The sequence below is a fragment of the Octopus sinensis genome, linkage group LG8, assembly GCF_006345805.1.
Source record: "Octopus sinensis linkage group LG8, ASM634580v1, whole genome shotgun sequence".
NCBI lineage: Eukaryota > Metazoa > Mollusca > Cephalopoda > Octopoda > Octopodidae > Octopus > Octopus sinensis.
In genome coordinates this window covers 4,292,676-4,318,656 of record NC_043004.1, presented here as the reverse complement: position 1 = coordinate 4,318,656, position 25,981 = coordinate 4,292,676, and the positions used below count along the sequence as shown (strand labels likewise).

The 25,981-nt window shown below is 35.5% G+C and overlaps 1 protein-coding gene across 3 annotated transcripts; it reads left to right on the top strand.

Moving 5' to 3' along the window:
* The first annotated feature begins 66 nt into the window (after positions 1 to 66).
* On the top strand, positions 67 to 18,559 carry LOC115214767 (casein kinase II subunit beta). 3 transcript variants are annotated; one of them, XM_029783795.2, is made up of 7 exons: positions 67 to 232; positions 1,787 to 1,866; positions 7,706 to 7,808; positions 11,756 to 11,871; positions 13,937 to 14,012; positions 15,119 to 15,308; positions 17,091 to 18,559. In XM_029783795.2, the coding sequence occupies exons 2-7, from the start codon at positions 1,795 to 1,797 to the stop codon at positions 17,197 to 17,199; spliced, it is 666 nt and encodes a 221-aa protein (XP_029639655.1). In that variant the 5' UTR covers positions 67 to 232; positions 1,787 to 1,794; the 3' UTR covers positions 17,200 to 18,559. The 3 variants fall into 3 exon arrangements, with proteins under 3 accessions (XP_029639655.1, XP_036361111.1, XP_036361110.1); XM_036505218.1 differs by lacking the exons at positions 67 to 232; positions 11,756 to 11,871 and adding exons at positions 1,582 to 1,701; positions 10,140 to 10,252; XM_036505217.1 differs by lacking the exon at positions 67 to 232 and adding an exon at positions 1,603 to 1,701.
* Positions 18,560 to 25,981: the final 7,422 nt, after the last annotated feature.

The window sequence follows — 25,981 nt, the reverse complement described above, 5'->3', positions numbered from 1 at the left end:
ATAATATTTTGAAAGGAATTATTAAAATTATTTTAAGTTAATTGAATTAAAATCAAGAGACAATGATACCGCACTTACGCATGCGTAATAGTTACGGCAGGTAGATCTTATTTCCTTAGTAAGATTCTCTTATTCTATACTTTTACCTTTGTGTTTTGTGTCTCCTGAGTAGCAGAAATTCTAAAGCTATTTCGCTCTATCTCCAATATTTTAAGGCATTCTAGTTACCTCGGTAAGCATGTATAATTATTTACCAATCTTAAAATTGTGTTAATCTATTCATGAAATGTAGTATTTGTCTCTAATTCTCAGCCTCCCCTCTGCTTTCACAGCAAACGACATCGTTTAAGATGGCCGGATGCTCTTCAGAGAATTTTGCCAAAATCTGTTGAATTCTTACCATTCAGAAATTATCTACGCACTTTACACGTGATTTGTTTCAAGTCAAGTGATTTTAGAAGTTTATTTTTTATCGCATAATAATGTTTGCAAATGACTTTCTGTAAGTGCCATTATAATCTCACAAGACTTCTGTCTACGATTGTCCTTTTTGAGCTTCTCTTCGTAGAGATGAATCACTGTTTCGCGAGGATTGCTCGTTGTTGGCGGGCACTGTTCTTGGTTTTTAACTCGACTTTTGTTAAATATCTTTGTATTTTCTGGGTTTGCCTTTAACGAGACGATCAAAAAATCATTAAATGTACTGTTAAGTCAATCTAACAAACATTATTATTATTATTATCATCATTATTATTATTATTATATTTCCATCGTGACGAATATTATTTCAGCCACTGCAGTGCCGGTCGCACTAATTTGTTATATTTCTGTGTTACCAATTAGTATTTATCTTTGTAAATGCTTGCTATAATTATTGCGTATTTATCCATTTAAAATTGCGTCTCTGCTTACTGAAACAATTCAGTATAAACAACCCTCGAGTAGGGAATTGGGCATTGAAATGTCTTCTACTTGTGGATTCATTGTATATAGCAGGGTTATGTTTTTATCAGGGTTTATGAACTTATCTCGTTTAACCAATCTTAGTTGAAATGTGAGCTATTGCTAGTTAAGATTAAAAATAAGATGGAAGTGATAAGATGACGTTACACCCATTTCAGAGAATATAGAATCACTATTCTGTCCAATATTTCACTTTATATCTTAAATTGCCAGTAGGAAGAAATTGATGTCTGTTGCTTGTAACGTTGTTTTCATAACATTTCTCTTAATTCTAACTGAATTCTGGGAGTAAAACATTAACGTCTGTTGAATTTCAGAATTTTTTTTTTTCTTCATGTGTAATTAATTTCAAGTGATCTGATCAGTGTATTGTGAAAATATTCTTTTTTAATCTGATGATATGTTTATTATGACGTATAAAGTGTATTGTTTAATATCTTCCTGCTATTGAATACGATGTGTAAGCAGAGGTTTTAGGTTGATCTTTTTTTTGCTGTTAAACATAAGTATCGAATCATGCACACATGGTGATGACAAAATTTGCTTTGAATTGCTTTAACAAAAAACATTTTTAGGACAGTGTTGTAAAAATAGATTTGTTACCTCCATCATATAATCGAGTGTATCATTTTGCTCCTGTTACATAAACTGTTTTATGTACAAACCGATTATTTGTTGAAACTTATATCGATCATTTTGAGAAAACCATCATTGCTCTCATGTGGAAGCAAATATTCGGTAAATAATTTAATTACATATTTTAAACGAGTTTCACATGAATTGCTTATCTAAAGTTTTCTCTTTTTTCGTTTTTTCACTTCAGGATCTGATATGAGTAGTTCAGAGGAAGTCTCTTGGATTTCCTGGTTTTGTGGATTGCGAGGAAATGAGTTCTTTTGCGAAGTAAGTAGAGCTGATTCTATTGTCATTCTTTGTTAATTTGTTTAACAATAATATTTTAGAAAATTATGCGCATCTCTGTGGGTGCTCATTAGTAATTCTTTTAAATCACCCATTTTAAAACATGACTTACTGGATAATGTAGTTTTGATTGATTGATTGATTCTAGTTTCAGCTTATGAGCTGTGGCCATGCTGGGGCACCGCCATTTCTTGTTAATTTTTTTTTTTAAACAACGAGAAAAAAACCCAGGATTTTCGTGATAATGTTTTTGATTATAGGTCTGCTTGTTCAGGGTTGGCCCTGGTGCCAAACAAGGTAGAAAAAACATTTTTACACATATGCAAGGCGAGAGATTCCTGTGATGAAATAATTTCTAATAAGAGAAGTTTTTCATTTGTATCGTACTTTGGCACTTATGCCTGTGCTAGTAGGGTGCCAAGAACACCATCCGAGCGTGATCGTTGCCAGAGCAACCAACTGGCACGTAAAAGGGCACCATTCGAGCGAGGTCATTGCCAGTACCGCCTGACTGGCCCCTGTGCAGGTGGCACGTGAAAAGCACCCACTACACTCTCGGAGTGGTTGGCGTTAGAAACTCTGCCAGATCAAGACTGGAGTCTGGTGCAGCCATCTGGTTGCCAGCCCTCAGTCAAAACCGTCCAACCCATGCTAGCATGGAAAACGGACGTTAAATGATGATGATGACCCACAGGCATAACTTTGAGCAATGAAATCTTTTGGTGGTAAGGAGTTTTGATATAATAATAGCAGATATAATAGTTGATTGATTTCTCCGGTCATGCTTTACACCTCATAGAGAAAGCGAGGAGAGCAAAAAAGATAGAGAGAGGTAAGTTATAAGGTGCAGGATATGTGCGCATAAGAGGTTTGGTGGCAGGCAATGAGTAAAAGAACGGTCATCTATATGTATGTGTGTGTGTGTATATATATATATATATATATATATATATATATATACACAATAGTGAGAGAGATTGAATCAGACTGGAGGAGAGGAAGTGAATGGCAGTAGTTGGAGAAGTTATTCAAACGAGAAATTTGGAATTTAAGATATTTTTCTTTTGAAACTAAATATTATTTTATTATAAGTACCAAGAAATTTGATGAAAGTTAATTTGTAATTATTGTATTGTGTATGACATAATTCTTGTTATTACTCTTGGTGGCGAAAGTACACTCTCAAAGCTACCTGACGTATGATGAGTTATACTCTGGTTTCATGTATAATATACATTCACTTATCAATATTAAGATGGTGAGTTGGCAGAAACATTAGTACGCTGGGTGAAATGCTTAATGGTATTTCATCTGTCTTTATATTCTGAGTTCAAATTTCACAGCAAACAACTTTGCCTTTCATCTTTTTTGGAGTTGATAAATTAAGTACCAGTTGTGTACTGGGGTCAATCTAATCAACTGGCCCCCTCCCCAAAAATTTCTGGCTTTGTGCTAGAGTAGAAAAGAATATTAAATGATGTGTGGGGAAAAGGGAGTTTAGTCAAATTTATTTATAATTGCTCTATAAAATACAATAGAAAAAAAAATAGCTATAGAACTAACTGAAAAATAATTAAGATACTCTTATACTTGTTTCTGTCATTTGACTGCGACCATGCTGGAGCACCACCTTTAGACGAGCAAATCGACCCCGGGACTTATTCTTTGTAAGCCCAGTACTTATTCTATCGGTCTCTTTTGCCGAACCGCTAAGTGACGGGGACGTAAACACGCCAGCATCGGTTGTCAAGCAATGCTAGGGGGACAAACACGTACGTACACACACACACACACACATATATATATATATATACATACATATATACGACGGGCTTCTTTCAGTTTCCGTCTACCAAATCCACTCACAAGGCATTGGTTGGCCCGGGGCTATAGCAGAAGACACTTGCCCAAGATGCCATGCAGTGGGACTGAACCCGGAACCATGTGGTTGGTAAACAAGCTACTTACCACACAGCCACTCCTGCGCCAAAAAAGGATGTTGCCTTTTTAATATCATTTGGGCATCTTCTATAGTCTCAGACTGTACAAAGCCTTGTGAGTGAACTCGGTTGAAGGAAACTGTGTTTTATGCATTTACTATCACCTGACAACTGTTGTTGGTTTGTTTACATCCCTGTAACTTAGCAGTTTAGCAAAAAGTTAGAATAAGTACTGGGGTTGATTCCTTTGACTAAAATTCTTCGAGGCAGTGCCCCCAGCATGGCTGCAGTCCAATGACTGAAACAAGTAAAATAAAAGATAAAAATAACATGTTTACTTAAAACTCTTGTGAATTCTGAATGATAAATAACAATGTGAGAAAAAGCAGTACTGAAACCAATAGAAATTAAAAGAATCTATACCAAATTAACAAACAACCTGGATTGGGATTGGCTTCCAAATATGAAATACGTAAATAGCAACAGCAATTAATGAGGTCATTAAAAATAGTCATGTTAGTACAGGTCTCTGTTTAATAATAGAACTCTGGGTCGCTCTTGGTGTAATTTAAGAACTGGCTGTCAGTTTCACTCAACACCTTTTATGTACATAGCTTTTTCTTATTTCAGTCATTGGACTGTGGCCACGCTGGGGCACAGCATCAAAAGGTTTTAGTTGAACACATCAAACCCACTTTTTGTATATTTTTTTTTATTGGTCTAGTACTTATTAGTTAGGTTAAGTTAATTTTTTGGCTCAAAAAGCAAAAAGCAAGACCGTGTAGGGGGACATGGAGTTATGTACAGGGGTGTTCAGGCCGAGCCACTTTATGAAGGCATGAACCAACACTGGTTGTGAAGCAGCAGTGGCAGGGAGGCACACACATACACATATATAACATGGTTTCCATCTACCGTATTCACTCACTGGTCTTTGTAGGAGCCACTTGCCCAAGGTGCTACACAATGGAACTAAACCCAAAACCACATGGTCACAAAGCAAACTTGGTCACGTGTCCAAGTTTGTGCCTGTATACAGAAAAGTTCCATTAATCTGGTATCCATAGTCCAGCAAATCCATTGTTCAGCATTTTTCATTGTGCTTCACTGTTCTTTATTAAACGCCGTCACTTGCAGCCAGCACTACTCTTGACATTGTTTGCATTCAAGTTAAAAAGAAGAAAAAAAATTATCAATATGTCAGTGCTTTATAAATCTTTTCTTTATATATTGTCTATCCTTTAGTGAAAATGTCTTCAAATATGAGTATATTTGCTTTCCTTTCATGCCGTTGGGAAATGTGTGAAAAGAAAGTATGCAAGCAGGCATGGTTTTAGGTTCAATCCCACTGCGTGGTACCTCGAGTGAGTATCTTCATCGATAACCCCAAGTCAACCAAAGCCTTGTGAATTAATTTGATAGGCAGAAACTTTGTGTGTCTGTGTTTGCTTGTTTCCACACATACACAGCACTTAACAGCTGGTGTTGATTTGTTTATATCCCCATAGCTTAGCAGTTCAGCAATGTAGACTGATAGAATAAGTACCAGGCTTTAAAAAATATGTGCTGGGGATGATTTGTTTAATTGAACTGTTCAAAGAAGTACTCCAGCATGAACACAATCCAGTGGCTGAAATGAGAAAGACACTCACAGTCTGGAAATATGATGATCGAAAGAGTGGAATCCTCAACACTATTGTGCATAAATCTAACAGGTTTTTCAATAATATATACCTTTAGCAGTTAAATCAGCCATATCTGGTCCAAATATTCTACCTGTTATAAGTTTAAACTGACCAGAACCAACCTCTCACACCACCCCTACAAGCATCATGGTTCAACAGCATAGGTTGGGTGGTTTGACAAGAGCTTGCCAGGCAGAAGACTGCACCAGACTTCAGTGTCTGTTTTGGCATGGTTTTTATGGCTGGATACCCTTCCTTCCTTCCTAACACCAGACAGCCCGCCCGCCCACAGAGTGGACTGAGTGCTTTTTACATGGCACCAGCACAGGCGGGGTCATTTTTGGCATATACAATCATATAGAAATCTTGAAGCTACAAGATTTTGCCTGATTAATTCAAAACAATGTGAATAAATAAGCTATAAATTGAAGAAAGAAATCTGAATGCTAAAGGGTTAAGAAACAAAAAAACAACAATTAATGCAATTTACAGCTGATTTATAGACAAACTTTAAAAAGAAAATTCAAATCTTGCTCTGTTAGATGCCATGTTATGTAAATAGTTTGCTGTATAACAATCCAAGGTCCAATATAAATTGGAAACACTAAGCAATTACTCAAGGATCTGGGAATCTTTTCCATGAAAAGCATATATTGCTATGTGGTTTTGGGTTTAGTTCTACTGTTCAACACCTTGGGCAAGTAGCTTCTACAAAGTCTTGGGCTGACCAATGCTTTGTTCTTGAATTTGGTTGATGGAAACTGTGGAAGCAGGTGAGAACTGGCAACAGGAAGGGTATCTGATCATAGAAAATTTGCTTCAACAAATTCAGTCTGACTCGTTGAAAACTGGCTGTTAAGTGATGTTATTCTGCTCCTGGTCTGTTCTGATGGATTAGATCTATGATCAAAAGGCATTCTAACCATGATCAATCTGCATTGAATCTCCATTTTTAAAAATTAGGACCATAGGGAACTTTTGGCAGCTTGGAATGAGGATCAAGCCTACCAGTTTCATTGTTAACAAGTCATCATCATCTCACATTTTTCTCCCAAACTGTTAATGGCTCCTTCAATAAATGTAAACAAAACGTAGGCATGAGCATAGCTGTGAGGTAAGAAGTTTCAGATTCAGTCTCTGTGTGGCACCTTTTACATGTGTCTTCTATAACCCCCGGCTAACCAAAGCCTTGTCAGTAGATGAGAACTGGAAAAAGCCCATTTTATATCATCCAAACGTGGTAGATACTAGTGGCATGTAAAAAGCACCCACTACACTCTTAATGGTTGGCGTTAGGAAGTTTATCCAGCTGTAGAAAACACTACCAAATCATACTGGAGCCTGGTGCAGCTTCCGGGTTTCCCAGACCTCCAGTCAAACCTATGCTAGCATTGGAAACGGACGTTAAACGATGATATATATATATATATATACACACACACACATTCACGTGTGTGTTACTGTCTTCTTGCCTAGATTTCATATGATAGCTGTAACGAGTATTGCTATTATGCATGCAGTGTCCTTTGTTTCCAATTTTTCATGAAAACATGTCTGGTCTTGGAGAAATAATATCTTCGAGACAGGTGAGTGTTGGCGGCAGGAAGGGCATCTGGCCATAGAAAAATCTGCCTTCACAAATTTAGTGCAAGCATGGAAAAGTGGACATTAAAACAATGATAATTAAAAACAAACACATGACTGACACAATTCATAGGATACCAATGTTGTGTAGGTTATTGTTAATATATAGAAACAAGACTGTATATTTTACTGTGAAGTTAGGTGTTAGGACTTTTTATGTAATTGATATATTTGTGAGAAATAGCAGTCAAATCTCTTTCAATTTGTATCTACCATCTTAAAAACGGATACATTGGTTTGTGTGATTTTAAATACACAGCTTGAAAAGAATATGGCTGTAGCTTGAATGAATTCGACCACTTATTTCCCTTCTTACTTAGGGTTGACCTGGGGTTAAATACCAATATCAATAATCTTATTGTAGTAGCAGTACTTTGGTGTTCTCTGTTCTACTAATTCTATTAATAACTATTTGCTAGCATACATTCAGTTATCGCTGAAAGAGTCAGTGTACATTTCTACAATTAGTGCTATTACTATGATACATACCTTTGCTATTTTACTTTCTTAGCATGTAATTTGTGTAATTAATCTTTTATTTATTTATTGCAGGTTGATGAAGATTATATTCAAGACAAATTCAACTTAACAGGTCTCAATGAACAAGTCCCTCATTATAGGCAGGCTCTGGATATGATATTAGACCTTGAGCCAGGTACTCAATCTATTGGCTTTTGTTTTGATTCTTAAAATTTTTTTTTTTTGTGAGACACATCCTTTATACTCTTAGAATGGTTGGTGTCAGGAAGGGCATCCAACCAGACTGGAACTTAGTGCAGCTCTCCGGCTTACTAGTTTAAGTCGAACTGTCCAGTCCATGCCAGCATGGAAGCAGACACTAAATGATGATGATGAATATGACAAAATGATCAAGATATTCAACTAGGTGCACTTGGGGATATGAATGACTTTATGGTTAAGAAGTTCCCAGTTCAATCCCACTGCACAGTACATTGGACAAGTGGCTTCTTTCATAGCCTTGAGTCGTTCCAAGCCTTGTCAGTGAAATTCAATAGAACTAATTCATCTCCGTTTCACCCTTTATTACCTTTTCATCTACTATGTTGTAAACATTCAGTTAAGGTCTCCAATCTGAAGATAACACGTGGGTGCTTTCTTTGCCAGTTTTGGAAACCCTGCAAAAATTTCATGGGTGCTACCTTGCTCTGCTTTAACAAAAATCTTTTAAAATGTTACTTATTTTTGTTGTGTTTTGTATCAAAACCCTTTTACTTTGTTGTGACACAGCTAAGCCTACAGCTGAGGATAGGTATCAGATCAATCTGATCAAAGTTTGATCTGAACTCTTTAACTGCAGACTCTGAATGTGGTGACTAGTATATACAGCAGCTTATTGCATTAAGACCATTCAATATCATGGAATACTTTTGACCATGAGACATTGCAAAAAAAAACAGAAATATAGAAATATTATAACTGGAGATAAAAATTCATCTGGTTATTCAGTTTGAACTTTAAGCAAGTATAATGAGGTTTCTCTAAATCAGAGAAATTAGTTGCTAATTAGATTTAAAATATCAAAAGCATCAGCTGCAGGAGAGATGCAATTTTCAATATCGTGTTAACCTCCACTTTTCTATACTTGCATGGGGCAGATGTAACTTGTTTGAGGTAGATTTTCTGTGGCCAAATGCTCTTCCTATTACCAGCACTCTTCTGTTTTTGAGGAAAGTAACATTTTCCCCATCTTACTTCAACATTGAACAACTCAATGGCTTGGCATGTTTACTTGGATATATTGTAAACAAATGATGCTATATGAATGATGACTTTTTTTTCAATTAGTGTATACCTGTTAAGACAAGGGGAAGACACACTCACAAGTACACATGTATATGGAATGGGTTTCTCACTGTTTCCATCTACCAACTTCACTCACAATGCTTGATCAACCCATGTCTGTAGAAAACACTGACAGTACCCACACAATGGGAATGAACAGTAAAATGTAGTTTACTTCTTAACCATATAGCCATGCCAGCATTTATTCCTGTTGTATAAAAATATATCATTACAGTTGACTGGTTATTAGTAAAACCAGTAGCTTTTGGTGAGATCAAAACAGTTCCTTACTAGTATTAATCTAATAAATTTGATGTCTCTGTAAATGTCAATCATTAAATATTTTATGTTTAGGAGATAAGTTTACAGTGGTTTGCACATTGTATTCCTTTGTTGTGATGGCTTTCTTGTGACATCAGTCAGCATTTCTCTCACAGATAAACTGTTGTAATATTTGCACTTTGAGCTTGCATAAGAAATTAGCAGAGATTGTTGCATTCCTAATTCACTTCAGCACAGCAGATCTTGGATGTGATAATGCACAAAGCTTTTACATTAGTTTCAAATGCAGTCCATTTTCATGAGAAATATGTCGCTTTGCATTCGGGAAAGAACATGAAAATATAGTTGAGATGTTTTAAATATATTTCCATGTGTTTGTGAAGTTATAGTATAGAAGGGAGGTAACTTCGTTTTAGTGTCGCAGTATACATATATGGATGGACAAACGTGCTTTGTCCATAGTTTAGAATTTATTTGCACCTCCATACAGTCATCTTAATGTTAAAAAGGACCAAGAGTCCTGTTCATAACATCAGAACTCGCTTCTAATCAGGGCACATGAGCTTCCTTGTTTTAGAAAAAAAAAAGACATTCAGGAAAAAGTAAGAGAGAGAATAGAGTAGTTGCTACCTTCACAAATTTAGGCAGTGTATACTCCTTCACTAACACGAATGTACTAACCAAAAGAAATAGGTAAGTTTTCTATGACTGTCATGTTCTTAATTGCAAAGCAAATGAAAATGTGATAGTTTTCAGAACTAATTTTTACTGAAATTGTATTGTGATTGTATATGTTCTAATTTAAGTGTGACTGCTGGCTGTTAATAGCTTGTGTAAACTCTATTATCACATTGTATCTGTCCAAGCTTCTTCACTGTGAAGATCTGTTTTCTTGTGTTAGACGATGATGGGGATGACTGCGTTAATAAAGACCAGCTGGAGCAGGCTGCTGACATGCTTTATGGACTGATTCATGCTAGATATATCCTAACAAATGCTGGTCTCAGTACTATGGTAAGAATTTGTCTGCTTCCTGCCATGACCCTGTCTGATGGAATGTTCATTTTGTTTTCAAAAGAAATTTGTTGTTCTTGTCTCACACCTTGCATAATATGACATTCTCAATTTGAACTGCCTTCAAGTGTGTTTGTTTTTCTGTCTGACTTTAATAATTGTTTCATGGAAGGAGAGGGGGGAAAATCTGAAGATAATATTTTAGGACAGCTAAATTTTACTGCTGTCTTTAGACTGAAATAGAATATGTTTTAGTGTCTCATATTTATATAATTTATTGCATTGCATCTGAGATGAAGGGTTTGCCTCTAGCTTATGATTAGTTAGAACCATTAATCAAGATGTATGAAATTGATGCAGGTGATAGGTGCTTCAACAGTTGGCAGTTAGGATATTGCAGAATTATGTAGCAGATAAATACATATTTTAAGGAAGTGGCATTTTCTATGACACATGTATTTTCTTTAGCAAAAGGATTCTAATAGTCTGAGAAAATTGAAGATGTTTGATTAACTGACCAATTGCAAGATCTTAAAGCCATTTGAGTTTTAAATACTTGCTTCCCAACCACATGGTTATGAATTCAGTCCCATTGCATGGCACTTTAGGCAAGTGTTCTGAGCCAACCGAAGCCTTATCAGTGGATTTGGTTGATGGAAACTGAAGGAAACCCATTGTATATATATGTATATGTGTTGTTGTATGTAGGCACTGAAGATGCAACAACTGAAGGTTTTTTTCAATCTTGATAACAGACCAACTTTAGTTAGGAAATTTACGTACTGTGGAAGAAAGCAAACGAAAACCAAAAGTACAGGACCACAGTGAATGATTGATTCGAAATGTGATTACATGTGTCCTTGTCTTGACATTGTGTGGTGGTTGTAAATGAATGTCACCATCATGTAAGCAGTGTCATTCTGTGAAAACATGTCTTGCTTGGAAATGGGTGAGAATTAGTGGCAAACAGACCGTCCTGCTATAGAACACCTGCCTCAAACTCCATGCACGCATGGAAAAGAGAGGGAGGGTGTTAAAATGATTATGATGATGTAGATTTAGTAACTAGATATAAGAAGTATGGATAATACATGAACTAACTAATAACTAATCAACTGATTAGAAAAATCATGACAATTACTTAGTCCTGAGAATCTTGAATGTCATATACTGCAATTCAATATATTTTATTGCCATTAGAGGCATGGCTTTTTTTATCTAGAGAATTTAGATATGATTAAAGGAGTTGTGCATTTTCTCCTCCCGCAATTTCTGGTTATAATTTTTGTAGTGGTGTTTATTTTTTTATTTATTTTTAAATATGAATTTTGCAAGTTTGCATCCGTTTCCAAAATTCCTTTTTCTTTTTTTGCTGTTTTATTTTTTATTACACATACGCAGACACACACACACACACGTGCGCAGTAATTGTTTCTGCAGGGTTTGTTGATCGGAATTGGTTGGGCGAGAGTTGATGGCTGTAAATGATTTATCTTTATACAGATGATGAACTTGAAGATAATCCAAACCAAAGTGATTTGATTGAGCAAGCTGCTGAGATGCTGTATGGTTTGATCCATGCACGTTACATAATGACAAATAGGGGCATAGCTCAAATGGTAAGCTTAGCCGTTAACCAGCTTTTTTATTTTCATTGCTGTTCTATTTAAAATACATTTTCAGATTTAGCTTAAGGCTTCCAACTAGTGTGTAGTCGTATTCACACATTTAATTCCCTTTGAGATCGTTTAAAGAGGGTTGGGAATGGAATGTTAATATTAACAGTTTCTTTAACTCATTAGCATTTAAACCAGCTATGTCTGGCTTAAATACTCTACCTGTTTTATGTTCAAACCAAACAGATCCAGCCTCTCACATCTACCTTCGATGTTGTTCTGAAACTAAATAATCATATCGAAATCTGAGCTATGAGATAATGCATGATTAATTCCAAACAATGTCAATGGATAAGTGTTGCATTTGACAGAGTAATCTGAATGCTAATGGGTTAAAATGATCATCTCCTGTTGTTTGAATATGAATTTTTATCAGAATTAACTATGGGTCTAAATTTTGAAGATATTCTGTCTCAATCAACCTAATTATCTTTTCATCAGTTAGTAAAACTTCATCTAGCTTTGGGAATGAATATCTAAGAATACAGCTGCATCCATTTTAGTATGGTTAGGTAGTTGTAATGGGTTTGTTAGCTTGGTTTGGCTACATGATTGCTGTATTTTATTTCTGCTTACTAAACCATCATTTTAAGTTCTGTGGTTTATTCCTGTTTTCTACACCCAATAAATCCCAACTATGGTACTAACTGTCTCCACTCTTACATCTTAATTAAATCTTTAGTTCATTTAGGGCATGCAAAAAATTAGCAAATACTTCTTACTGCTTCAATTTTTGTGAATATTTGAAAAAAACTTTTTTTATCAAATGTTAATAAATGCTGTTGGAAATATCTTAAGTAAAAATTGACAACAGAATTGTAAAAATGCATTTATAGAATGGACCTGTTTGTACTACCAGTTTCAACAGAGAGGTCTCCTATATGATTGTTTGATTTGCTGCATATAGCAGCCAAATTTCTCTAAAATTACACTTTACTGTCTTAGAAAAGAAAAGAACACATTGGATAATGAAGTCCTACATATCTTTAAGCCATTGGTATGATCATGGTTGAATGCCTCTGACTATAGGTCTACTTAATCAAAACACTGACCAACTGGATAAAAAGTTCACATCGCCTTCCATATTCATTTTCTACAAGGCATGCTAGGCAGGTTGTTTTCTACCATAGCTGTGAGTCACTCTAGACCTTAAGTGAGTTGAAGTAGTCAAATGACTGAAACTAGTAAAAGTATATTACTTTCTTATGGTAAACATTATCCAAAATGTACTTTAGACATATTGCTATTACTGTTGATTTAGCCCTTGGGGAAATCTCTTCTTAATTTTACATGCTAGCAAGATCCTGGGCCACTCTTGCTGCATCAGCCCATAGGAAATGTGTAGGTATGTGAAGAATGATTAATAATTTCTCATGCTAAAGTCTCTGGAAAATTTGGTTTCAAGCATGAAACGAAGTGCATTTTAATCCAGGGTGAATCAAAAGCAATAGTTCAATTTATTTCTATTATCATCAATAACATTCCTTCAAAATGAATCTTGCAGAATTTAGTCCCATCCTTATACAATCTTGCTGCTGCTGTTGATTTAAACATGCACCTGTTAACTACTGGGGTTGATTTGACTATTCTTTCCCCTCAATTTGTAGCTATGCAACTATAATTAATGTGATATAAACATTTATTCTAAATATAGGATAATGGTTTCTACACTTGCAAATAGATTTATGCATTCCTTAAACTCAATTTTTAAAATTTATATTCTTTGTTTTATGTTTGGAACATAATTATTATATGATATGTAGCTTTAGAAAACTTGCTTTACTGCAGAAACAAATGCATTGAAATTCTAATTCAGCATCTAAACTAGTATAGAATAATTATAAACCTCTATCTTTATAAGAATATAGACAGCTATAGAATTAAACTACTGTTTAGAAGTGGTCTGCAGTGAATTAGAACTGTAGTATAACCATTTGATTTATGAAACAAATATTGCCACCTAGCAGTACATCGCTTGTATTTCATAAAGACATTGTTGTTTTGACAGATTGAAAAATGGCAGCAAGGTGACTTTGGTTACTGTCCTAGGGTTTATTGTGAAAACCAACCCATGCTACCTATTGGTAAGTTTGTTGATTAAGTTCTCATGTCAGTCCTCATTGAATAGTTGAGTTGTGAAAGTGTTGTTGTCATTAATTGAAACACTTACTGATTTTGTGTGCTTTTGGTTGAGGTATATTTTATTTATCACCTCTTAAAACATTACCTAGAAGCTAATACCAGTCCATCGTCCAGTTTATCACCATCACTTAGCACTTGGAAGTGGGAGCTTCGAAAATGGTCATTGACATTTCCCTTCTCTGACTAAGCTTCTGAGAAAAAAAAAAAAAAAAAACTAATTTGCAAGGATTCATATTGTGCATATCCTAATACATTTGTATTCAGTATATTTTCTAATTAATCTGATCGATTTTCAAAAACATGAAATGGTAACTTGAAATGTTCATGCCTTTCCTCAGCTCATGAGTAATGTAAATAAAATAGCTCTGTTTCATGTGTACACACTCAAGTTAAAATGAAGGTGATAGTTATATAAAAATGACTGCTCAAACAATTCGCTGTCCCTTTTATGTATTAATGAAAGAAGGTAGTTTCAGACAAATTGGAAGTGAATCTATTAAAAATTTCTTAACATTGAATTTGGATGGTCAGATTAACTATGACTATGTTAGTTATTTTTTTAACTGAGTGTTTACTGCTTAGCTGTCATGTTGCTGAGGGACTGGCTAAGAGATATAATTCATTGTCTAGTGGCCACTGGCAGGCTGACTTGCTTAATGAAGCAGCTAAGTGAAACTGGATCGTTTTTATGTGTTAACCTGTATGCATAGTGAAAACCTTGTACTGAGGGCACATGGAGTTTATTTGAAGGGTTTAGTGGTTGTATTAAATGTAGGAATGTCTTTGACTGGTTTATTCATAAAATTTGTCAGTTTAAATTTTACTTTGTCAAACATGTTGCTGAAAACCAGTGTGTGACTTTACAGAGTTGTCTTTAAAAAATATCAGTATTGTAATGCTGATAGTGAGCCCTTAAAAGAAAAAAGGGTTAAATATTTTCTAATTCTTGTGGGTTTTATTTTTTCCTTCTAAGCAGATATATTTTGTTGTTATTGTTTTGTTCTGATAACTGCAACTATTCAAGTTATTCCCCTTGTATATTTAACAGGTCTCACTGATGTACCTGGTGAAGCCATGGTAAAGCTGTACTGTCCAAAATGCCAAGATGTTTACACACCTAAGTCTTCTCGTCATCACCACACGGATGGAGCATATTTCGGCACTGGTTTCCCACACATGTTGTTCATGGTCCATCCTGAATACAGACCTAAGCGTCCTGCAAACCAATTTATTCCAAGGTAGAGTGCTGATTGCTTTTCACCAGCAATAATCTGAGAGTAGGGAATTTGTGTGTGTGGTGTGTATAATATATATATATATACATACATACACACACACACACTCTCTCTCTTTCATTTGTTTCAGTTATTTGACTGCGGCCATGCAGGAGCCACTGCCTCCTAGTTGAATAAATTGACCGTAGGACATACTCTTTATGAGCCTAATACTTATTCTATCGGTCCCTTCTGTCAAACTGTTAAGTTACAAACACGTAAACACACCAACATCGGTTGTCAAGCTATTGTGGAGAACAAACACATGCATGTGTGTGTGTGTGTATATATATGTATATACACACACACATATACGACAGGCTTCTTTCAGTTTCCATCTAACAACAACCCAAGATTAGAGTAAATGACACTTGTCCATGGTGCCAAGCAGTGGGACTGACCCAGAACCATGTTGTTGGGAAGCAAGCTCCTTACCACACCTGTGCCTATACATACATAAAAAATATAAATTCAATGTAATTGCAATCCTTACTGTCATCAGAAGTATATGAATAGTTTTTGTGTAAGAAACAACCAGTTACTTGAGCTTAAGACATGTTACTAGTTCACAGGGACTTCAACATGTTGTGGCCATATTTCTAATGGAATACACAGCTTGTGTGTTTGTTTATTTCAAAAACAATTGAGAATTTAGGATTTGCTGAAACAATTGGTTCATTGCAAAGCTAGTGTTAGGAAAATGATTTAACAAAAAGGTTCTAGCATATTAAGATGGAAAGTTTATTTCGAAATCTAAACATTTTAGATGTTGTGTATCAAAGACCCAGAAGTGGTATGGAAGGGAGTTAAACCTTTTCATTACTATATTTCTATGTGCTTAAATTAAATATGGACTGCTTTCATAAAACAAATTTTTTCATTTATCAAAATATATAAAAGTGATATTTGGAACACAACTAAGGTTTTTGCATATATCTATTATGGAATTTTTGTCTCAGACTACTCTAATTACAGATAAGTACTGGAAAATTAGTAAAACATTAGTTATTGAAATTTTTTTTTTTTTTTTTTTCAAATATCATGACATGATATTATTTCTCTGACTACATTATTTTGTTTATTAAATGCCTTTATTTATTGCAAAAATGCTCTTAATTCTCTTCATTTTGTAATTCATTCTTGCTGTTATATATGACTTGGAGTGAAATAAACAAGGAAGTAGTGCAAATAGCTTTAAAGCACAGTTCTTCTGGCCAATATCTCCTTAGAAGTTTCAAATCTCCAGGTTAATTCAAGTTAGAAATTCTACCACTTCAACTTTAATCACAGCAATGATTTGGTTCAGTTTCTTGAAAAAAGAAATAAATCTTCAGTTTTGCTTACATTATCCAGCTTCTTTAAACACTAGAAATTCAAGGAAGTGGTAGAATTTCTCGCTCTTTCCTCCTGCCTCTAGCTGCTCACCTGCGACGGTCCAATGTCCTGTCCAGGTGGGGAACCTATACACCAATGAAACCAGGAAAGCGGCCCTTATGAGCCAGTTATGGCTCAAGAAGGAACAAACAACTATGGAAATAGAATGAAGGTGTTCTTGAGAAGTAACTGATGGTATATGTTTTTTAAAATACTTTGAATTCTTTGTATGAGAGTTTAAAGAATGTTACAAGACTGTTCTTGAAGTAATTTATGTTTTGCGTTTTGGGGGTTTTTTTAAACCGTTGAATCTGCTGATAGCAGTCTGTATTCATCTGATTATCTTTATCTCGTATTCATATATATTTTCAGATTATATGGTTTCAAGATTCACCCATTAGCATATCAACTCCAGTATCAGGCTGCTGCCAATTTCAAAATGCCCATTAGGGGAATGGGACACAGTAATAGCAAAAGGTAGGCTACTGTGTCAACCACAAGTGCCGACTCTGAGCAGACCAGCTGTCAGTTCCTGTAAAAAAAAAAAAAAAGAAAATCTTTGTAACTGACAAAAACTCTTCCTGTCTTTTTTTTTTCTCCCCCTTTTTTTTATATATAGCAATCAGTTCTGAAATGTCATCTAGCTGCAACCATTTGTAGTTAACCTGCTGTTACTATGGAAATTCCAGCTGGGTTTTTTTGTAATCTGCACGTGGAAGTGTTTCAAAAGATGGACAAACAACTACTTTGGAAGTGGAAAGAAAAGCAAATACCATTCTGATACCTATAGTAATTATTCTGGAGACTGTTTTCTCATGTTTCTCTGGGTTTTCTGACTGAAATCATAAACTGTATTAAATTGTTTTGATATTTGTTGCATCTCTCCTTAATGCTTAAGACAATTATTAGCATTGAAAATGAAGAAATCAGACAGAGAATGGAAATGACGAATATTACATTGCTGTGTGTCTGTGATATACACATATTTTAATAGCTACAATCAGCATTATTATCCACCATCACTGAGTCATTGGTGATCTGTACAGTTTGTACAAAACAACTGCTGGGTCCATCAAGAGCTGAGCAAATCTTAACCCTTCCATAGTGTTTGTTAGTCACCTAATCTTGACTCTGCATACTGTGAATATATGCAACATTTACTTTATACAATTTCTCCCTAAGTAATAGAAAACTTATTTTTAATTTAAATTTTATTTCACTGACTGACTTCATCTGGTTTCTGTTTTAGATAAAGGGGTGGGGTTTTTTTTTTTTGTCTTTTTTCTCTCTTTTCACTGGCCCTTTCATCATTGCTACCTCCATCCCCCTCATCATCAAATGTAAACATTACCCAAATGACTTAATACATACAATATAAAGCAAACTAAATTTTTCTTTCTTTCTAACTTATTTTTCCCATCAGAACTAATAACAATGGATGTTAGACTGCAAGGAGATCTAACTCAATTACAGTTTTATATAAATGAATATATATAGATATAAAATTCACGTCTTCTCTTTCCTCCAAATTAATTTCACTCACGTTTTCCTTGCTAGAAAGCTTGCGGTGACTGTATATTTATGCATCAATAAAATCAACTCTTCTATCTTTTAACACATCTGACTTGCTTTAGCTGGTTTTTCATTACTAATCAATTCTAGATGCTGGCAACCAGCTCACAGTTACCTCAAACCACAGTAATCTTACAGGTATAATTTTTGTCTTTGTCTGGGGATGGGTTTTTTTTCCCCTTTAAGAAAATTTGGTATGTGGGTGTTGGCAAGTATTACAAAAACCAAATTATTGTGTACATAATTTGAATAAAATGACAAATCCTAAAAATTTCTGCTGTCATAGATAATTCTTTGTCATTTTTGTTTTTAATGTTGAATCAAAATTGCAATGATCATAATTTCTGTTGTTGATTTTAGCCCTAGGACAGATCTGTGATTAATAGAAATCCAGCGGGTATTAGTTATCTTGTTACATTGCCCAATGTTTTCTCCCTTGCAAGACAAAAATTTGGTAGCTGTTTCTCTCCAGTCATTTAACCATGTAGAAACTGTTTAGATCTCTTGTTTGATTGATGCTAAAAAATGTTAAATCCTTTCACTTGTTTCAGACATGGTAGTAGTGTGTTGCCATGTTTTTGCATCACTTTCAAGGGTCTGATTTTTATCATATCAGCTCATGAATCTCAGAGATGTGTTCTTTTGTGGGACATAAAAGAATATGTCTTAAACAATATTGAGTTGTTTGGTTTTTGGTGGGGTTTTGTCTTGGTGAAGAATTGGGACAGTGTAAACACTGACAGACAATGATTTTTTTATTATCATCATTTAACTTCCACCTTCCATGCTAGCATGGCTGTAAATTCCATTTGCAAGATATAATCACTTGTGATTATTGGTGAAGACACTTGCCCAAGATACAGCATAGTGGTGGTTCAAATCTGGAACCCCACATATCTACTTAGTGAACTTTTTAATCAGGTGACCACAGAGAATTTGAATTTAGGTATCTTTTTTGTTATTGATTTAATCAAAGTAATGGGTATTTGTATGGAAACTCCACAGTCAAGAGACTGGTTGGTATAGTTTGGTTTTGTTATTGGGGGTTGAAACAACTCGTGACTTAGAAGTTAGGATGTGGCACTCATGATTGCTCTTGGGCCAGGCACCAAAAACCTCATCTCACGTTCTGGTTACCTTGACACCTGACATGATACACCATGTACCTGTTCAGGTAATGTCAATTTGATGGAGGGTGTGTGCTGTTCACTATAAACAAATCGTTTGTGCAGGTTGTTCAGCTACAAAGTGCAGAACCATCTCGCAAAGATACAAGGGATTGATGAAATATCTGCAAGTCACTGCTTTATCCACCATATTGTACAAAAGATCTTGTACCGAAACAAAAAGTTCTTTCTATAGTGAAGATTGCATTTACTGATTATTATTTTTCATTTGCTTTGAGCAAGTTCGATAACTCTTCAAGAACAGCGTACAGTTATTTTGCTATACCAAGCTTATTTAGAAGGAAAGAATGTTTGTCTCTGTATAGTATGTGAAAGAGAACTCAGTAGTAGTAGTAGTAGTAGTAACACATTGTATATTTTTATTGCAGTGGTAGGGGGACCCAGTTAATGTACTATCTGATGATTGCTGTTTGGTTAGAAACATGAAAAAATGGGAAAGTACTTTCCATTTATTGTTAAAAATAAAAGATTGCTATTTATCAGCATTATTGATTTAAATTTAATGATTCTTATCTTGATTGTTGTAGTGGGATTTCCATTATTCCTATGACCCAAACAACTATAGGTGAGAGATTAGACTAAATTAGAATCACCATGGGAAGCAGCATAGAGAAATCAATCAAATAATGATCAGTAATACTGACTAGTTGTCGGATGGAAGATGACTATGGCCACCTAATTCAAAATGTGAACTGCTAACATTTGCAGAATTCTCTGACATTAAATAGATGATCATTAAACCACTGAAAGAATAGACGTAATTTAGTATAACAAATGTTACGTTGAGGTTATTTTAAAGCAACTTTATAATTTACTGATGAGGAACTCAATATTGAAACTAAAATTTATTGCAAATTTTGACTTATGGCTTATTCAATCAGTCCGTAGTTAAATAGACTTGTCACAAATATTGCAATCACTAATTTGTCTTACTATCAAGCATAACAGAATATTACTCTTTACTCTTTTACTTGTTTCAGTTGTTTCACTGTGGCCATGCTGGAGCACCGTCTTTATTTGAGCAAATTGACCCCAGAACTTATTCTTTGTAAGCCTAGTACTTATTCTATTGGTCTCTTTTGCTGAACTGCTAAGTTACGGGGACGTAAACACACCAGCGATGTTGCGGGGACAAACACATATAGATTATGGGCTTTTTTCAGCTTCTGTCTACCAAATCCACTCACATGGCTTTGGTCGGCCCAAGGCTACAGTAGAAAACACTTGCCCAAGGTGCCATGCAGTGGGACTGAACCCGGAACCATGTGGTTGGTAGGCAAGCTACTTACCACACAGCCGCTCCTAGTTATCTAAGACTTGTTTCTGTATCCAGAAACTTCATTAGCCTTTTAGCTTTTAAACCAGTCAAACTATCGCATCATCAAAATCTCAAAGCTATGAGATAATGCATGATTAATTCAAAACAATATTAATAAATTAGCATTACATTTGACAATAATCTGAGTGCTAAACAGTTAAGTACTACTGGCAACTTACAAATGCATAAAAGTTTGTAGGGGTTCTTTGCTGAGAAAAAACTGAATGTTTTATAATTTCATGATTTCCTTGGTGAGCACCTCTATATTGTTTGAACTTGAGGCTTTGATCCTCACCACTATTTAGGGTTTTAGAAACTTATGACAGTTTATGTGACCCACATCCTGCAATGAAATCATTCCCCTGACATTAGCTGTTGTAATCCTATTTGTCCCTATAATGATGGGATGGTCACAGCTGGTATACATTCGATCATTCACTTGAAGTTAAGCAGCAACACCTGATAGTTACTGTTGTCGTTGGACAATGGCATAATCAAATTCCTTAAATATAGGATGAATGGATCATTGTAAAGCAGTTATACTATAACCAGAAGCATTCCAGCTGAGACCTTGGATAACATTGCTCATCATGTTCTCTTTTCAATTTGTGGGAGATTTGACTGCTATTTCTAGCATTTCTAAGGACCACGTACAGGCTCAAATATAGAGTAGACTTCATAAAAGGTATCCAGTTGTTAGGATTTATAGAACTACTTCATATGTCTGGATAGAATGTAATTTGAATCATCCTAGAAGCAGGAGTAATTTAAATGCAAAAAAGAAAAAAAAAAGCTGGCCCTGAACACTCCGTTTTAAATGTCACTAATTGCAATGGAGACTGTGATAAAACACTTTATTCCATTCATACTACCATTCAGTAATTTTTACTAAAAACGAGAGGTATATCTGTGTGTATTGCAACAGCACTGTCTCAAATGTGAGAAAAGAGCCTCATTTGAGCTTTGCAGAATGTTAGGAGCTGAAGTAGCTTCTAATCTTGAAGGGCATGGGTAGTTGCTGGAATGAGATCTTAGCTTTGTTAAGGTTGTACTTTTACCAGGAGATGCCTTTGGTAATAGTGAGAGCCAAAAATTGTTACTTAATGAAGCTTAAAATCAATTAAGACAGGGTTTGCTGGACAAAGCTGTTTATATCTTTTATCTATTTATTTTAGTCATTAAACTGCAGTATTGCTGGAACACTTACTTTAAGGGGTTTAGTTAAACAAATTGACCCCAGTATATATTTTCAAGTTTGGTACTTATTCTATCAATCTCTTTTGCTGAACTGCTATATTACAGGGATGTAAACAGATCAAAACTGGTTGTCAAGCAGTGGTGGTATAAATGAATAAATGGGAAGACATACATGCACACATATATGATGGGCTTCCTCACTGTTTCTATCTACCACATTCACTCACAAGGTATTCATTGGTCAGGAATTCTAGTAGAAGGTAATTTCCACATAGTGGAACTGAATCCAAAACTACAGGGTTGTAAAACGAGCTTCTAAACCACACAACCATGCTTAATATACATAGTTATCAAGGAATACTACTGGGTTCTGATATTGCATAACCGTTCTGTCTAATCTTATCCTCATTTGTGATATCCATATTTCTATACAGCCGCAATGCTTGGACATTAAAAGAATTGGAAAAGAAAAAAGGTAAGCACAATGAAGATGAGATGGCTTGTACAAAGAACATGATGATGTGGGGATGAGAATAACACCGGCTATTTGACCACAAGGATCTGCTGACAATTATGAAGACAAGGAAACTGAAATGGTATAGCCATGTCACAAGAGGCTCCTGTCAGGCAAAGACAACCATGGAAGGTGGGGAAAAGCTGGTCTTGCATCATCAAAGAGTGATCATACCTCAGTTCCACTGACTCACAGAGAGCAGCAGAAAACCCCCCAAAAAAGTGGCAAAACCTGGTTGCAATATCATCAATTAATATCTCAGTGAACACACAGTCAAATGATAGCATCCTCATGTATTTCCCTTTATTGTGTTTCACCTAAGCCCTAACCTAATGTTTTCCATGAACCATTGGCCTTCAAAGATTTCAAAACATATCACTTGGCACTTGCTCCTATCCAGATGAGTAAAGCCTAGAAAAGATATAGGAAGCTCTATCCCTTCTCCTAAGTCTAAATTATATATATTATCCAATGAAACTGTTTGTTGGTTGAATTCTCCGGTCATGATGTACATTATATAGAAAGATTGAGAGAGACAGTATGAAATAATTTTCTAAAAATTAGTATTTGTGTTATCAATCATTTTGAGAGATTTGAATAAAAGTTTAATTAAGATTATTGTATATGTGCCATATTTCCTCATATTACCCATGGGGACAAAAGTATAAATACATATATATATATATGATTCAAAATGTGACCGCATGTGTACCGTTGGCGATTTTTTTTTCCCTCTGTCTTCCTTTCTCTGGATCTTTCCTTCTATGTTTCCGACGAAGAGCTCAGCTCAAAATGTTAAATCCTCCTTCTTTCCTGAGCATCCAATAATACTATATTTGTTCCACGTCCTCGCGTTGTTGTGTTTTTTTTTGTGCTTTGATGTTTGGATTAACTTTAACTAACTATATATATATATATATATACATATATATATATATATATATATATATATATATATATACACACACACACACACATATATGAGATCTGATCAATAAGTATCTAGACTGTTGCCATAATAACAAAGCTAAAGCATGCAGAGTGAAGCTGCTTGGCAAAGATTGACCTTGAACTCTGCTGTGTATGCACACTAGGTTTTAACATTCTAGCTCACTTCTGTTGTTTACAGCAGTGCTTGGAAGGAAAATGTGTAGCGTGTGATTGTCGCATTGACCATGGTGATACCTGCTCAAAGGCCTACACAAAGTTGCAGAAAGTGTATGGAGAGCAGTGTATGAGCCACACACAAGTGTACAAATGGTTCAGACGTTTCCAAGATAGCCGAAAAAATGTTGGTATTGACGAATGTTCTGGGACACTTGCAACCAGCAGAAATGTGGAAAACATCACAGCTGTGAGGGGAAATCATCAAATCATTTGTGAGTTACCAGATGATGTACAGATTAGTTATGGTTCAGTTCAGTCCGAAAAGATACTCAGGTTTCAGTTGCACAAGATCTCCTTGACTGTGGCGAGAACAATGAACATGTTTTTTAAATTTTACATAAGCCTCTGAGCAGGTATCACCAAGCTTATGGCAAAATTTAATGCAGATTCTCTGCTCAGCTTTTTCTGTCATGGTCAATACGATGATCACATGCTACACATGTTCCTTCCAAGCACTGCTGTAAACAGTGGAAGTGAGCTAGAATGTTAAAACTTGGTGCACATGTGCAGCAGAGTTCAAGGTCAATCAGTGCCAAGTGGTTTCACTCTGTTTTAGATTCATTACTATGGCAACCGTCTAGATACTTATTGATCAGACTACGTATATACATACACTAGTCTATGTATGAAGATAATAAACTTCGAGCATATATACAGCTAGTACAGATGACAAAAGGTGAAGAATATATGATAAAAAGAGTTTAGCTATGAAACATTTGTAGTCTTTATTTATCTTTACCATTCTTTACATTCTCAGATGTGTATCTATATATATATTATTGTATTTCGGAATGACCATTTTTTATATTCTTGCCAAATAAACCTATGCACTATATATTTGTTCTTCACTCATTTATTATTGTTCATATTTTTTACCCACTCTCTGGAAATTTTTTGTCACACACCTGTGACCTCTTCAGTGACTCTTCCATCCCACATCAGGAATCTTGCTAAATAAATTCATAAACATATATATATATACACATATATAACTGAGTGGTCAAACAAAAGTGGCACTCAACACATTTGGTTGGGCTTACATGTATTGGTTTCAAATTTTGGCACAAGGCCAGCAACTTCAGAGGACAAGAACTCTTGTGCTCAATTGTTACTGATTTTATTGACTCTGAAAGGATGAAAAGCAAAGTTGAACTCAGAATGTAAAGACAGATGAAAGAAATACTGCTAAGGATTTTACCTGGCACAGTAATAATTCTGCCATGAATGACCATGGGATACACCTAGAAAGTTCCCCTCCAATGCACAAGTCCTGGTAAGGTTGTTTATGGAAGAATAGCAATCACCCATGCATAGAAGCCTCCCCTCTCCATACCACCTGTGTCATCTAATGGAAAGGCAAAAGCTGATACCGCTTGGCATTAGTGATGTTGCCACTCATTTCTACAGCTGAATGAACTGAAGCAACAGGAAATAAAGTGTTGTGTTCAAGAACACAACACAGCCCAGTCCGAGAATCAAACTCACTACTTCATGATTGTGAGCCCAACGCGCTGATCACTGAGCTATATATTTTTATTTTGTAAATTGTATTATTTGGCTCCACGCACCTTAGTTTCGTAGGCTCATCATATGAATTTCATTCATCAGGCTTAGGTGATTGATGAGCTAAACTTATATGAGAAGCCTACAAAACTAAGTTGTATGGAGCTGAATCAGTGTTATCAATTATGATAATAATATGTGAAGAGACAGCGAGCTGGCAGAACCGTTAGCACGCCGGGTGAACTACGTAGCCGTATTTCGTCTGCCGTTACGTTCTGAGTTCAAATTCCGCCGAGGTCGACTTTGCCTTTCATCCTTCCGGGGTCGATAAATTAAGTACCAGTTACGAACTGGGGTCGGTGTAATCGACTTAATCTGTTTGTCCCCTCTATGTTTAGCTTCTTGTGGGTAATAAAGAAACAGATAATAATAATATGTGAAGGCGCATGGCTCAGTGGTGAGAGTATTGGGCTCCCAATCATGAGGTAATGAGTTCAATTCTCAGACTGGACTCTATGTGATGTTCTTGAGCAAGACACTTTATTTCACGTTGCTCCAGTTAACTCAGCTGTAGAAATGAGCTGTGACGTCACTGTTACTAAGCCTTTGCGTTTTTACTTGGATAACATTGGTGGTGTAGAGAGGAAAGGCTGATATGCATGGGCAACTGCCGGTCTTCTGTAAACAGCCTTACCCACACTTATGCCTCGGAGAACTTCTTAGGTCATCGTCGTCACTGCTGCTGCTGCTGCTGAACGCTAATTCAGACGAATGAGCAGCAATGTTCACTGCATATTTTTTTTAC